General features: G+C 49.9%; 1 protein-coding gene across 1 annotated transcript in view; it reads right to left on the reverse strand.

Annotated features, from left to right (window-relative positions):
• Positions 1-5,595: 5,595 nt before the first annotated feature.
• LOC132074547 (USP6 N-terminal-like protein) overlaps positions 5,596-16,516 on the reverse strand; it is a 75,764-nt gene continuing 64,843 nt past the window's right edge. Inside the window, exons 11-16 of the mRNA XM_059474414.1 lie at positions 15,673-15,793; positions 14,712-14,806; positions 13,138-13,203; positions 11,649-11,748; positions 10,286-10,438; positions 5,596-10,095 (exon numbers count right to left, since the gene is read on the reverse strand). Coding sequence (XP_059330397.1) covers positions 8,756-10,095; positions 10,286-10,438; positions 11,649-11,748; positions 13,138-13,203; positions 14,712-14,806; positions 15,673-15,793 — 1,875 coding nt within the window. The 3' untranslated portion in view covers positions 5,596-8,755. The remainder of the gene's footprint in view (positions 10,096-10,285; positions 10,439-11,648; positions 11,749-13,137; positions 13,204-14,711; positions 14,807-15,672; positions 15,794-16,516) is intronic.

Below are 16,516 nucleotides of genomic sequence, written 5' to 3' on the forward strand. Positions count from 1 at the left end.
TGGAAGAATGGGGCTTGTTCCTAAAGTTGGCATCTTGTGCACAACTGGCCACAGGACAGCAGTACTTTGTCCTTCTAGAAGATGACACGGGGACCCTTGCTTGGTAGTGTTACTGCACTGGAACCTGGTGCTCTTCATCATGCAGTAGGACTTTGCCCTTTCTTCCCCAGTGAAGGATACGATAGATCTATCTGGAGGCCTTCAGAGAAGTAACACTCTGGTGCTCTCTCAAGGACTGGGTGGCTCTAACCACTGAGAGTCTCCTCTCATTTCTGGCTGGGAGACAAATGCCACAGTCAGGTACTGGGAGCTGCAGTCAAGGAAGCTGAGGAGCTCCAGGGAGTGCCAGGGCCAAGGTCTCTTCACAGGGCAGGCAATAGGTGCAGTACCAAGAAACTGGCACATCTTGGTGAGGATGTGCTAGAACAGCACTGGCCAGAATACAAACTACTTAGAAGAGTTTGGTGAGGAGCAGGAAGCTGAAGTAAGAGCATCTCCCTTTCAGAGAGGTTTTGCACTCAGGGTAAAATTTTCAAGCTTGTCAGACTATCCTGGTCAGTAACAGACCATCACAGGAGCTGGTTAGTTTTTTGCTGTAATTGGGTCACAAGAAATCCAGACTCAGGTCATTGTTCAAGTCTCTGCTAAAAGCTGGAGGTAGGTTAGGAGCAAAAGGAGGTGCTAAAAGCTTGACACCACAGATCTCCAAAAACCACATATTAATAGTGTATTGTCATACTGCATCTTTGTTCCAGGAGGAAAATCATGACAGCTCAAGATACATCAGCTGTGATCTGGTCTGATCTTTCTGTTGGCAAAAACCAGATTGTATCACTTCTCTCAGGTGGAGTCATTACTCTTGACGTGGCTTTTTTGCTGCTTTGGTGCTGGTGATCTGGGGACAGGACATCATCTTGCTGGCCCCTGACAGGCAGGAGGTCAGTACATGAGCTCACAGTGTGTTCTGATGTGCTAGCTGAACTTCTTGAGTCTGAAAGTAATACCAGGATTACAGTTTCACTGGAGTGAATGTAGGTTTGGAGAAGAAACAGAGGGGTTTGGAGTTGATTTTCCCCATTGTTATTCAAGGCACTTTTGTTCTAGAAGTACCTGGACTGGAAGATGAAGTTTTCAGACACTGCAGTTGTTTCCCTGATGATAAGGAGTCTGTTGTGTACCTCAGTTCTGCTTCAGAGGCATTAGCTCAGGCAAGCAGAATGTGTTTTGGTTATTCCTGTTGTACACCTGAAGCTGGAAAAGAGTCCACAGAGGTGAGCTTTTTGCTCTGTTTGAGTACATCAGCTCATCTCTGGCTGTTGTGATCTCTTCAGCTGGTCATGACAAAGCTGAACTAAACTTGTGCTGTGGATCTCCAGCCAGTGTGAAAACCAGCTCTGAGAAGGCTTCAGCCAGCCTCCTACTGATTATGTTGAGACTGCATATCCCATGATGGAGGAGTGCCACCTTTGAACCCACACTTAAATTACAGAATAGCTGACAAGGTCTGTTCTAGTCTGGTCAAGTCCAGATGTCTCAGGACAGGCATATAATACATGTTCTTCTCTCACATCATTCAAGTGCCTCACACCCTCTTACAGAGGGGCTGGGGCTCCAGAGACATCACAGCTGAGTCAACTACCACAATTGCTTACAAGTCCTTAAAGATGCTGATCAAGTGCTGGAACAGATCTCACGCCTTTTGGTCTGTGAGGGCTTCCACAGGAGCATTCTCCTAAGCCAGCACAGAGGGTGACTCCAAAGCAGGTGAGTGCATGGTGCTTGCCAAGGGCTTTGGCAAAGACCTGCGTTGTGCAGGAGCTGGCAGCAATGACTCAGTGCTGGAGTGAGACCTGAGCTGTGAGGGTGGTGGTGGGGGCAGCTGAATGAAAGGCTGAGTATTACAGAGCAGCTCTGGCAAAATGCTGGCCTCTGTGTGGTTGGGTAGAGGAGCAGGCCAGGTTTCCCTTCTGGACTACAACCACTGCTGCAAATCTTTCCAGCCTAAGCAGTACTTGTGTATCACTTCTTGCCTTCACCATAAAGGTAAGCAAAGCTACTCAGGAAACAGCTTCCCCAAGTCTGTAGGCTTAGATGTTCCAGGAGCAGGTCTCTGATGTGAGGCCAGGCTGAGTGGCCTCCAGGGCACCAGAGTGGCCCAGGTTCTTAATGGGATGGCTGGAAGGGGGTCTTGTGATATTGCATCCCATGTAGCCACAGGTACCTCTAAGGGAGCTCATACCAATTTTGGACAAAATTGGAAGTTTCTTAGTTTACTTTGCTCTGTGTCTTAGGAGGAGCCTGTGTTACTATGTGGAAGAATAGCCAGGCTTTAGTGACTCCAATCCCTTGGACTTATGTCTTCGTGTGTGCCTTCTGCATCCCCATCTTGGGCTCTTTTGTAACTGCTGCCAGTGAGTAAGGATGCCTGTGGGATGGGTGCACCCACTGCATCTCCTGGTGAGATGTTTCAGCTGTGGGTTGGTAGTCTCCTGGTGTCCACATCCTTCTAGGTGAAGAGGATGCTGGTGTGTGCCCTGTGTGCCTCCTCAGCCTCTGAGGCAGTAGGATTTGGGAGATGGTTTGGGAAGCGGTCAGACCTGCCTCTTTAAACTGCCAGGCTGTTATTTTCTCCATACACTGCTTTATACTTGGGGATGTGCTGTAGGAAGGGGATGACATTGCTCAGAGGATGGTGTGACAGCCACCATCCTGGCCACCAGCCACTGGTGGGAAGGGGAAGAGGCAGATGGGCTTGGCCCCATGTGCAACTGCTTTGCTCTTGCTATGGGTTAAGTACAGGGTGTGTCGCTTAGGAGAGCCATGGTACCAGCCCTAGCAAGGGCTGCTGGGTCTGCCCTTGCTCTGCTCCCCAAGTCCCATCCACTACTGCCATGGCTCCTCTGCAGCACACAAGGAGCATGAGAGCAGCATGACGGCAGCGTGCAGCTCCCACAGGTGCCACAGCAGCAGGTGACAAATGACAGCACAGCAAGGCTAAGAAGAGGAATGCTCCCAGGCCCAGCCAAACTCCAGCTCTCTCTGCCAAACTGTCTGGGGCACAAAGCTGCCAGACACTGCACACCCATCTCTCTCCCCCTGCTATATTGGGGAGCAGAGCCTCCTAAGGCAGCACAAAGCCTTGCTCCCTCCCTCAACTTCTCTGCTCCAGGCTCCACTTAGCATCAATTATTCAGTGCCAAGTGGCTGAAGCCTTGTGGAGGCATGCAGCAGTTGAGGAGCTTTCTGTGTCGTGGGAGGTGGGCAGGGATGGTGATGAGCACAGCCAGGGCTTGGCTGAGAGGCAGCAAGCAGCGAGGACAGACCTGCTCTCCTGCTTGTCCCAGCTCCTGGGCCTACTGGTTTGGCTGTTCCTGATCCAGGAAGGACAGGAGCCACAGGGGGCTGCCAGGGTAATAAAGCTGAGCACAGCTTGGGGAGTTTGCAATTCTGCCTTGGGAACCAGCCCTGGGAGCTGGAGAGCTGCTGTGAGGACAGCAGTGGCTCCACAGGAAAAGGGAGATGATAATACTGGCAAATACCAAGTGCAGAGGAAGAGGCAGTGGGAGGACCTGTCCCTGGCTGCTAAGACCACTAGGATTCAAGCAGCAGCCTCAACACCATCTATGACACTCATTTGCTGCTGGTCCCAATGCTGTCCATCAAGTGGGTATCTGTAACCTTGGGCTTTGGGATTGTCCTAAGCTTCGTCCCCTGCCAGCAGCAGTCAAGCCCTCAGGGGGACAGGAGGGGAAGGACTCTCTGCAGTGGGTGCTTGGCACCCCAAAACCATACCTGAGAGCCCCATCAAGCACCAGTTCAAGGCTGGGTACCTCTGTGGCTCCTGCACTAGCTGGAGGGATGCTGTAAGAGGAGGTGGTGGAGCCATGCCTGTCCCTGGTCCCTGCAGGGACAGGGTGAGAGTACCACAGCCACAAGGCCACAACTGGGCAAATGCAGGGAGCCTGGAGACCAAGGATACCAATAAGCAATATATTCCTCCTTTTTTTCAACAACTACGTGAACCAAGGCTGTTTAATGGAGGAACACAACCCTCAAACCTAGCACAACTCACCTTCCCTTGGGGAAGCTGCCCTTCTGGACATTTCTGCTCTCTCCTTGACAGGGACGCTGTTTTAGCAGTTGGATAAATGCCATTTCTAAACCCTGCACTGCCTGTCACGTAAGTAACTGTGGCAGAAATTCAAACCTGGTCCCACCTGGCACCGCCTGAGGGTTCAGGGAGCTGGTGGCCGGGAGGTGACACAAAGCAGCTTGTGCAATCAGGCTGTTTGTGAGCACCTGGAACATAAGAGGGATGAGGTTTGCTTCACTCCAGCCTGGGGATCTCACCCTTGGTCACAGTGCTGCAATCCCCGTGCTGGCATCCAGTGAAATGGCACAGGAGATGTGCCAAGAGCTGCATCCTCATGCTGCTTCTGTGACAGTAAACACTGTGGTGTTCAGTGGTGCTGGGACTTTTTCTGTGGTGTTTCAGACCAGGTTTTAACCTAATCAATATAAATGAGCTAATTTAAGGGCATTAGAGAACAATTTTTTGTTCCTGTTGGACCTCTCATGTGTGGCAGGTCAGTAACAGAAGCAGGAAACGCAGCCTACAGCACTCAGTGGGTGACAGACACATGGGGATGCCAGTTTCAGGCACTGCTCTTAAATCCTAGGGTGCCATTTAGCTACTTCTGACCCCTCCATCTGCTGTCACTCTTTGTGCCCTCTGCGCTACTCTGGCAGAGACAGACCTGTGTTTACCATAAACATGCTGCTTAACGCTAAGAGGCAGCTTTCTCTCAGGGGAGCCACAACACTGCTCACTACTCACATTTAACACCTCAAAGGCAGCAGTACCATCGTCATCTAAGCCCAGGAAGCCTTGGCTATGAAATCTGGGGTGTGTCAGAGGTACTGCTCACGCACAGCTTTTTAAAATGCATCCTCAGCTGTCAGCAGCACCACCTCACACTCCCAGTGGCTGCTGTAAACGTGACTCAGCTCAGCCCTGACTCATGAGTGTGAGTCGCACCCACCCACCCACCTGCTGTGCCAGGAGCTGTGTCCACCCGCTCCCCCTCCCATCCAGCCTCCCTACACTGCCTACAGGCAGGAAAACAAACTCCAAACACAAAATCTTGGCCAAAACACAAGCTTCAGCAGTGCTGCTGATCAGCAGCTGCGTGTGAGAAGGGATGCTGCCCTTTGCTCAGCTGGGAGAGGATGGTGGTAAGTAGAAAAGAGCATTTTGCTTTCCACTGCTGCCGGGGATGCCTGGATTTAATGACAATAGAAAATCAGGGAGGAAAGCAGAGATGGAGCAGGATGGACCTGTTGCAGCTGAAGCATACACAGTGGATCAAGCTAAAAGTCATCAGGAGAAGACAACCAGTCTTGGTGCAGCTTCTGTTCCTGTAAGAAACCTTGTGGAGTCTGAATTTGTGCTAAACTTCTTTAACCATTATTACTACAACCATGTAAAACACAGCATCGAACACTCCGGACAGTTTGGATCAGCATAAAAAGGAATGATTGACTTTTTTTTTCCAAAAAAAACCTTCCTTTAAAAAAAAACAAACTGAACAAACAAAAAAACAGACATAAAAACTTTTTTTTTTCTTGAAAGTAATAATTATAATACATTAGAAAGAGTCATGAAAGAAGCGTTCCACGCTGTAAACAAGAAGAGCAAATAAAAAGGAAAGCAGACGGTAGCCAGGCTCTCAAAGTGCATGGCCAAGAAACCCTAACCTCAACCTCTGGCCCCTGCTGGAGCTGGGTCCTGTGGCTCCTGCTCTCTGCCAGTGCTGCAGCCACTCAAAGTGCTCTATCACAAACAAACAACACAAGGAAAAACAAACAACCTAAAAAACCCAAACACACAACGTTGGTCCTTACCTCTGCATGGAAGGCAGCAAGGCCACCATTGTGTCAGGGCTGCAAGGACAAGGATGTGGGGAGCTCCTTTCCCATGTTTGCTCACAGTAAGAGTGGTTTCTGCTGAGGGGTCAAGACTCTTGCAGGGGGCTGGGCAGGGCTGCAAGTGGCTTGGTTAGGTAATTTGTCCTGCTGAGCTGCCACCCTCATCCTGCTCTTTCCCTTCCTATTCCTGCAAAAGAGCTGAGGCTGGGCCATGCTGCTGCAGACCCATCATGGCTGCAGCTTTGTTGCAGCAAGAGGAGACAGACAGGAGTGGGCATCTCCTTGGGGATCATGCATTGATGTGTTCCAGCGAGAGCATCACCCCAAAGACAGCAATGCATGTTGCTGGTGGTTCCCCCAGGCCTGAAGATGACTGAGGACCTTGCTGCTCATTCCCATTAGGGCTTGGAGAGAAAGACAACTCCCACCAGTTTCCCCATCAAAATTCACGTTGAACATCATGCACCAAATGCCATGCAATGAGTACTGTACATTTGACAGCTCTCCAAAATTAGAGCAAACCACCTTTTTAAAATGTTAATACTGCAAAACATCCCAGACACACTGTGTGAGGAGTCTGGGTGCACAAGAAACATGATGTGCGAAGGCTGTGTGCCTGAAATGAGGGAAAATGGGTTAAAACAAGGGGAAAGAGGTCTCAGCTCTTGCATGCGTGATGCTCAGATGCATTAGGAGTCCTGTGTGGGCTTCAAGGAGAGGACAGAGCCCCAAGCTACAGAAGTCAAGATGTGACCAACAGCTCTCAGATGCTTCCTGTTGCTTCCCAGTAAGCTCCTGTGGCCAGTGGACTGCTAGCAAAAGGCAATGGATATCTGTCCTGAAATACTGCTCAGGTATTTTAACGCACAAATAATATTTAACTATGCACAGTTATGGAAAAACATACTCTAAATTAAAAACAATTCAAGCACCATTGTCCTAGAAAGGACCTGTGGTGTCTCAAAACACAAATACTGAACATTCAAAGAGCACTTTTCCTCAAACAGCAATGCTTGACTCCTCACAACACCCCTGCGAGGTAGCTAATAGGGTTTTCCCTGCTCTACAGAGGGAGAGGATGGGCAAGGTTGGAGGCTCAGTGGAAGAAGATGGGGTCTGGGACAGAGCTGGGGTTCCAATGAAAGCTGAGGGTGCTGTGGTCTGGCTGGCTACATCCAAACAAAAATCCAGTGCTCCCTTTGACACTCCCTGCTGCAAACATAAACCACCGCACGTACACAAGGCAAAATAAACCCTGATAAATCACAGAACCATAGAATATGCTGAGCTGGAAGGCATCCACCAGCATCATCAAGTCCAGCTCCTGGAACCCACAAAGTAATTTAGTGGAAGTTTTCTGCTGGGCTTTCAAGTAGGCTTTAGATCAGGTTATGCAACTGAAGCAGCCTTTGAGATATTAAAAAAAAATTAGTTTTCAAAGTCTCCTTAGAACTTAAAGGAGCTTTTGCTCAGGATCTCTGTTGAAGGAATAGGAATCCCACTTGCAGTCCCACCTAAGGTTGCACTTGCAGCTACCCCTTCTGGACAGCAAAGTCAAATCCAGCATATCTGGACTACTTCCTGCTTTTTCACTGATCTGCCTTCCTGATGAAGTCCCTTCTAAGGGTGAAGCAGATACCGGAATCAGAATTTTGGACCAGCTCTTTCTATGAGGTGTCTCCCCAGATCCTTGCACATCTCCAGCCAATGGCCTGGGCTGTGCAGCAGCTGCACCTTGGGATGGGGAGGAGATGGACAGACCTTTAGGACTTAATGCAACTTCCTGTTGTTAATTCTCTGTGGGCTCAACCAGAAGGACTAAGATCAGGTTCTGGGCAATGTGCTCCCCCTTCCCCAATTCCTATGCCCTTTCCACTCTGACACTTAACTTACTCAAAGCAAAAGTGGACTTATCTGCGGCACTGTGATTAGATGCCATCACTCGTCCAGCAGCTGGGTAGTGCAGGCGGGTTTCCTGAGCCAGCAGCCCCTTCTCCTGTCTGAGGAACAGAAAGGCAGCGAGCCTGCTCGCTGTGCTGGCCCTGGGAAGGAAAGGCCAACAGAAAGGGCACTCGGCCCAAGAGACCAGGCTCCACCTTCATCACTGTCCTTGTCACCCTGAGAACCTGGGAAAGGACCACTCTGCTGGCAGCCCCCCACTGGGCTGACACCAAGGAGATGTCCAAGGGACTCAGCAGCTGTTAAATCTGTCCTCCTAAACACCATCCACTACGGCAGCAGGAGCCAGATACAGCTGGGCACTGCTTTGTGGAATTGCATAGAGGGGGCAGCGGGCTGCCTGTGTCCTGCCAGGATGCCATGGCACTGCCTGGAAATTCTGCTGCCTACAACTGCAGGTCTGGGAAATGAAATAAAGATCTATTGCTACAAAGGCCTTTGAAAGCAATGCTGTAGCTGCGCCGATGGGGCATTGTAAAGAAAGCGTTTCGGATTCCGACACCTTATGCCTGCTTGCTTGGTCGTGGGTTCCCACAGACAGGAGCAGGAGAAAACACGCAACGAACTCACCAGCCCTGCCCCTTCCCCCAAGTGATGAGACTTGGGGAGGTTTGAAGAGCAAAAACTGAAAGCATTTTCCAATTTGTCCATAGGAAACATGCAAATCCAATCTGCTGGTGTCTCCTAGTGCTGGCGGCCACCGCTTCATCTCCTCACTGGGCACTCGTACCAAAGCACAGCGTGACGTGCGATGGTGCTGTGCTGTAACCCTGACAGCCCTGCTGACAGAAGGGAATCCTGTAAATGGGGCAAGGGTGCTTCTCCAGAACCCACTTCTTCTCCCTTAACTTCCCCTTCCCCATCCCCACTAAAACGTCACCGATTTGGGCAGCTTTGCCAGGGAAGGAGAGCCTGAAAGGAAACTGTTCTCTGAGCGGGATTTGGCAACCTGTGGTGGTAATTTTGGTTTGGGGCTCAGTGGGGGTCGTGGGGCTTTCAGTGCATTTAATGGTTTCTGGAGGCTTTTCTGGACCTCTGCCTCCTCTGGGTCCAGCATAAGAGGTGGTGGCATGGAGGTGGTAGGCAGAGGATGTCCAGTCTCTGACAAAGGTAATGCCACCTGCTTTCTGTTCAAGAAGTCCTGCTCTGTCGCATGGGCCAGGTGGAGGGGAGTGGTGGTTTTGATAACGACATAGGGGCTGTTCCCTTCCACCACAGGGGACGGTGCCCGCTGGGTGGGGCAGCCCTCGGTCAGCCCTGCTGCCTCCGGCTCTCTGCTGGACAAGATGGGCACACTGCCCCCTGCCTGCCTGTGCGCGGGCAGCACGGCCTCGGGCCAGCGCGTGCTGCTGGTGGCACTGCCCAGCCCATTGTGCTGCAGGCTGAGGAGCTCCCCTGTGGATGCAGCTTTGGATGCCGAGTGCTTCAGGCCCATTTTGTACGGCAGCACCGCCCTGCAGTGCCTGTCATCCGCCGCCTCCTCCCCGCGCTCGCTCTCAGGGGAGCCATGGCTCTGTGATGTTTGGGACAGCTGCTGGCAGCCGGCTGGCAGAGGATAGGGGGCTGCTTCGAGCACTGTGCCTCTGCTCAGGGAAGATGCCTGTTCTCCTGCTGGCAGGGCAGCAGGGTTTGGCTGCCATGCTGCCTGGTCCTGTTCTCCTGCTGGCAGGGCAGAGGGATTTGGCTGCCACGCTGCCTGGTCCGTAGCAGAAGGCTCAGCGGTGCTGGAGTTGGGAGGAGCCAGCCTGTTTTGGAGAGAGGAGTCTAAGGAGCTGTGCTCAGCTGGGGCATGGAGGGAGACTCCATGGTCCACCACGGCACAGCCAGGAGCAAGAAGGGGCTGCTCTGGAGGCAGGACCGTGGGCAGGAGGTGTTGCTGGGCCTGTGTCTCGCTTGCCTTCAGAAGAGATGATGGCTGCCCGTCCATGATGGGCTCCACCTGACCTTCCTCATCCGGTGGTCTCCCACCCAAAACAGGCGTGTTCGTTGCTTCAGCTGCTTCACTACCCTGGAAGGTGAGAATCCTCGCTTCCACCACTGTCATTCCTCCTGGTGTGCCAGGAACTCTGTCGGTTTGGGGCTCCCTGTCTGGAGTGCGCTCACCCACCTGGCCATTCTGGCCATTGGCTGCTGTGTTTTCCTTTATGGCTACTGGGTTGAGGGAGAGCTCCAGGCCCAGGGGTTTCCTTGGAAACTCCTCAGGCTTTGCTGCATTGGAAGCAGAGAAAACAAAATAAAACCCAAACTATGCATCAGTTTATGTTTGCATGGCCTGAATGTAAGGAAGACAGGTGCTTCCACACAACAGGTACCAGCCCTTCTGGGCTGCCCTGGCTCCCAGCCACACCAGTGGGATGCTCTGGTCCCTGCTGGGCTGCCCACCTTCCCCTCTACCCACCTGGTGGGGGCAGGTCAAACTTCATCTTTCGCAGTTCGGTCATTGACACCTGCAGCTGCTCGATGACAGCATCGTCCTCATACTGCAGAGAAGCAGCAATTTTCTCCTGAAGAAATTCACGTAAATCTTCCAGTGTCATCTTCAGCAAGCGCTCTGGGGGATGGGAGAAAGGAGTAATGGCAGTGGCACAGACAAATTTCAGGGTAGCACAAGTGTGGGTTACACCATGCTTTGGTTTTATGTGGGATTCTGTTGCTGTTCCCATTCCACAGTGGGGACAGCCTGAATGCTTCTGCCTCTCTCCCACCTTCCCACTATTGCTCAGGGTCATCAATACATGTATATATCCATGCCACCTGAGCAGTAGTTTCCCAGTGGCAGGACAATGGCAGGGCTGGGAGCTGTGCTGATGAGGATGCAGGGTTCAGACCATTTCTGGAAGTTCTCACCAATGCCTCTAGGAGGAGGAAAAGCTCCATGAGACAGGCCCGAAGCATCAGGCTGAACAGCCACTGGCGGCAGCTGCCACCACCAGCTGAGGATGCCAACCTGCACCAGCAGGCAGGGAAGCAGGAAGAGGCACTGGCCCTTCCAAAGGTTGCAGACAGGGATGGGATACAGGCAAAAATACAGGTTGTAGGAAGAGATGTCAACCCACACTACACATTCCTCAGGGAGGTGAGATTTTCCAACCAAACTGAAACATCTGCCTGCCTGCCAGTTTCTCATTTTCTGCAGACAAATAGGATACTTCAAGATTTATTTATGGATAGCCTGTTCTTCATTTAAATGAGAGAAGAACAGGGTGGCTGTTTGCAGAAGCCAACACATGCAGTCCCATAAATTCTGCTGCCCAAAGGTTCTCATCACACACTCCTGCCCCAGATGAAGGCCAAAAGAGTGACACAACAAGACTATCAATTTATGGGAGTGAAGGGGTTCAAAGTTACAAAGATCTCGAGGTAGAAACATCACTGCCTTAGTGTTATGCAAGACAACCAGGTTTTGATCATTTTAGAAGTGTATTAGTGGACTTACTTGTCCCTCTACAGACTTTTCAGTTGAGTCACCACATAGTTCTGCAGACAGATGGGCTGCTGTCTGTATTGCCCCTAAAAGCAATTTGTGGGGCACAGTACATAGGAAGAGGCAGCAGGGAGCATTTCAGGTGTGGTTTCTGTGTGCTGAGCACAGCAAAAACCTTGTGGCATCTCCTTTCCTCCCCTGGACTGTGCCTTTTGTGGCCAGTGCAAGGCACCAAGAGGCTGGAAGTGGCCAGCAGGGCTTTTCAGGTCAGCAGCACAAGGGTGGCCCAGCACAGTGGCACCAGAGCCACAGGGGATGCAATCAGGTGGGACCTTACTTTTGTGCAGTTTGAGGATGGTGTAAGCCATGGCCGTCAGCACGCGCTCCCCTTCCAGGATGTAGATATCCCACAGCCGCAAGGTCAGCGTGAATGGGGTCTGTTCCAAACACACAGACAAGTCACAAATGGCATGATGAAACAGAGGCTGCTGCCATCACTGCATCACCTTGCACCAAATCACAAAACAGGGCTAGGCTTTGCAAGTCAGGAATTCATCTAAAACACAAAAATATCTTTTATCATCTATGGCTTTGCCTTAAAGCTAATGAACTTGGGTGGCTGGGGAAATACTTAAAACCCATCCATGAATGCAGAAAAAAGAGAAACTTCCCTCATAAGCATGCTAGCATGCGGATAACCCCTACCCTAGAGAGAGTACCATCATCTTTCAGCCTTGTGAGCACAAAAAACAACTCCTGTATCCATCCAGATTTCCCAAAAGGGCTATTTATGGGATAGGTCTGAAAACCCAATGATGCATCACTAAGCATTAAAAAAATCATTCATCTGGTGTCCAAAGAAGAGGTTTTTCTTATATACAGGCTTATTTCTGCCTGCTAAAAATACCTCTGAAAAAGGTTTTAATTTGCACCTAGACCCAGTCTGACAAACAGGATTGAACTGATGTCCAAAGTGACGAAGCAGCCCATACCTCCCACCAAAGATCTAAGGTACCTCACCAACACAGAAATTAATATTAATCCTACTGAAATGTTTAGGTTCTAATTTAGGATACTGCACAGACTCTCCAGAGTTTGGCACAACTGACCATTGCAGCTTTTACCACATGCTACTGCAGTTAAAGGGATTTTGCATTTTATACAGCTTTCCATGGCAAAAGCAGCGAGTTCCCTCTCGAGGGGAAGGAGCCATCCACTGTTTTATAGAAGACAGGGCAGCAGAAAATTGAGACTGGAGCACACAGATGTCCTAAATATCAGCAAATCTGGACATTGCATTCAAGTCCAGTAAGCACAATGCTGATCCTAAAAATAAAGTAGTCTTGGCTCAGGACTAGCAAATTAGCTCTGGACGAAGTAGGGTAATTTTCTCTCACTTCCACCTTTCCAGTCCCAATCCACTCCTTTGCCTGCAGCTGCTGCACTGCTATTTGTCAAGGTTTGTGCCCCCATCTCTTCTTCTTTCTATGTTGTCTCCAGAGCCAAAGTGAGGTTAATTGCCTTTGCAGCAGTGCCAGTGGGCAAGAGAAAGATCTCTCCTGACTCTGAAGTTTGTACTGCTGATGCTGAGCCATCTCCCTGCGACTGCTTGTGATGAGGCAGCAGGAATTGGCTTCTCATCAGTGACATGCAGTTATTTTTACCTTCTCCCTTATTAATTTTTTTCCTTTATGAGAGTGTGCATAATATCCCACCTTATAAAATATTAACAGCTTCTTCAAAGTATAAGATTTACAAAAAAACACAGGCAGATTAAGCACACATGCAAACAGGAGCGCAGCAAAAAACCCCCAGAGCATCCTCACCCGGTCAATGAAACACTGCAGGAACCACTTGGTTGTGTAAATCCCAGTGGTCATCTGCTCCTTGTCCTGGGGGAAGAGAGCAAAGACAGGCATTTCACCAGGCTGGTTACTGGAGGTTCAAGCGGCTCATAAGGCTTTGGGGGAGGTTAGTTGGTTGGTTTACTTATTCTGGGATGTGAGTGCAGGATTTGGCTGTGGTTGATCTCCCAAGAAAGCCCCTGCTTTACACACCAGTGCTGAAGCCCTGCTTTGGTCCTTTGCCCAAGACATCCACCGAACCTGGTCCTCGATGTGGCCAGACTTCAGCCATAGTATTGGAAAGGGATTTCTGGGAGAAGCTTTTCTGGCCTAATACCTACTCCAGGGATTTATAAAAACCTTCCAGGAACTCAAACCACTCCTGCAGACTACCATTTTTGTTTCCATAGCAATTCCCATGTGAGCCTCTTGGAGCACAGTCAAGGCAGCTTTGGAAGCTCCACCTGGTTTACATGGCATGGCTGCTGCAGGAGCAGGACAGCCTGACAGGCTAAGGAAAACTCTTAAAAACCCCACCATCACCACCTTGGTCTAACATTTCTCCATCTGGTGCCCAGTGCTGGCATGTGTGCAGAGCTGACGTGACCTCTGCTGCAAAGCCAATGAAGCAATGGGGATGGGAAGAGAAAGAAGCCCATGGGATGAATGGCCAGCTCCAGCCTTTGCTTCTGCCTGGTGCTGTGCAACTGCAAGCCTGGAGAGCCTTCAGGAGCAGGAGGAATGAGCAGCTTTCTGAGTTATTCCCATCCCCTCCTCTGCCCATGACTATAATTAAGTGAAAACCTATCATGGCTCTGTTTCACTTTTACAGCCATTTGCAGCATGAAGCAAGAGCTGTGCAGATGATGGTAATACAAACACCTTTTGCTGGAGATGGGGGCTACCAAGGCTCTTGGGAGTGTAAGAGAACTTTAGGAGTCTGGCCACTGAACACCAGCTGTCTACACCAAATGCAAAGGGGGGCAAGGCAAAAGGAAAAGAAAGGGAGAGAGCAGGTGCAGTAAAATAGTGGCCTGGACATAAGACTGGAGTTGGTGTGCCCTGCAGATGCTCCTGCAGCCACCAAATGGGCCTGTATCATCTGCTGGAGAGAAAAGCAACTGGACATGCCCAAGCAACAAAACACCCAGCAAATCTTATGTGCCTCCTGACTTAAAACAACAGCAAAGCACTTGGAGCTAATAATTACTGAAATAAGACTCCAGACAGACCAGCATCAGCCTTTGGGCCTTGCAGCTGGTGCAAGCACACAGTCCAGCCACACTGCTCCAGGCTCTGTAAGCCTTCCTGGCTCTCCTGGGAAGCCTTTACATTTTAGCAGTCCTTCCACTAATGATGATCAGCAAGCAAATGATTACCATTCACCTTAGCAAGATTTGGGCAACCCGTTTAATAAATGCCTGCCTCTGCAGCTGAAGCAGTCCTGTATGGTTAGAAATATGTTCAGCTGTGCATCTGTCTGGCAGAACACTATATGAACTGCTTTTTCATTAAAATGTGGCATTATTATAGGAAGACTGACAGTAAAGAGATACCATGTGCTTCTTCAGTTTGGGGAACAGTTTGTTTAAAATTTGCTCGTGGTGGGCTTGAAACCTCTGCAGCTTTGGGAATCCAGGAATGAAAAAACCTTAACAAGAAAAGACAAGAGAAATAAAAAAGAAATCAGGTAAGCTCTGCAGCAGGGACAGGGATAGCCTGATTCTCTATGAACACATCTCTTGCATCACCTGTTGAAGTTGGCTGAACAACAGGGTGCCCAGCTACCTCCTTTTCACCCTCCTTTCCAGAGATCACCCCTCACCCCATCTGGGCAACAGGACCCTCAGACCAAGCCCAGCTGGTCCTTCTCACCCAGCTCCCACTGCCTGCCTGCGACTTGGCTTGGCCAAGAGCTCCCCAAACACACCTCAGTGCTTACCAAGGTTCAGAGAAAAGCTGAAGATGTTTGAACACCACAAGCATGTTCATTGCCCTGTAATCTAGTGGGACACATATTTAAGACTGTCCAAAGTTATCAAGCCATAAGGTTTAGCTCTCTGCCCATGAAATAAGCCTCTGTGCATAGATTACTGCTAACCACAAGTAAGATGAAAGGATCTCTAATGTGTTTGAAGTAAAATAATACATCACACATTTAGTGGAATTACATCTACATTTAGCGTGGATACTCTTGGATGTACTTCTGTGAGACTTATAAACTCATAACCTTGAGTTAATTGATTGCCAAGGGCAAGGAACCCTGGAGGCAGGACAGCACTTCTGTGAAAGTGTTAATTACTGAGCACTAAAGCTCAAGTGGATAAAACTCAGGTTTTTTTGATAAGAGCTTGTCTGCCTCCAAGAGTGAAGTTCAGCTCCCCAGTCAGACTGCACAAGTAGTTAAACCTCACCCACTTTAATTAAACCAACATGTAAGGAGAAACAAAGCTCTGCCGACCAAGCTGAACAACGTTGCCTTGCTGTGGCAGACACCCTGACCCAGCCCAGCCTTACCGTGCATGGCGTGGCGCTGGTTGGTGAGCAGCTGCGCCAGCGCCCAGAACGCATCCTCTTCGTTCAGGTACATCAGGAGGATGGCTGCAATCTGGCTCATCCCTTGGCAATAGCTCACTTCCTGCAACAGTCAACAGGGGCACACGTGCTGCCATGCTGGCAGAGCCTACTATAATGCTAAAGCTGCCTGTACTTCCCTCTCCTCTTCCAAGGTCTGTCCCATTTCAAAGTCTTTACTGTTTATGTCCAAATTCACAGCTCCCATATCTACCACGTCACTGACTCATGGAGTAGTTTGGGCTGGAAAAGGACCTTTGAAGATTATCTCATCCAACCCTCCTCAGGGACAGCTTCCACCAGACCAGGTTGCTCAAAGCCCCATGCAAACAGACTTTGAACACTTCCAGGACAGGGCATCCACAACTTCTCTGAGCAATTATTTCCATGCCTCACCATTTTAAAAAATGTTTTCCTTATGGTAAATCTATCTTTGGGATGACAAACAGCATGTGGCTCCAATGCTGTTTTGCATTCCTTCAGCCATATGAGCACTGAAGTAATTAAACAGTAAATAAATCTGGTAAACATTTATCTGGCATGAGGGAGGCTCCTTGACTAACCCCCTGAGCATCTTCTAACTGTCCCCTCTTGGAGGTGGAGACAGTAGGTTCAGCTGCTAATTTCAGCTTATTCTGCCTGTATCCTTCAGCTAAAAATTACTGGTTTGTTGTAGTAAATGAGTGTTTTCAACAAGGATACCATTTGGTGTAAGACGAGAAGTCAGAAACATGACAGACTGCCAGAAAACTAGTGTTGCTGAAAAGCCAAAGGGCAATCCCTTGCT

This window comes from Ammospiza nelsoni, chromosome 6 (assembly GCF_027579445.1).
Source record: "Ammospiza nelsoni isolate bAmmNel1 chromosome 6, bAmmNel1.pri, whole genome shotgun sequence".
Lineage (NCBI taxonomy): Eukaryota > Metazoa > Chordata > Aves > Passeriformes > Passerellidae > Ammospiza > Ammospiza nelsoni.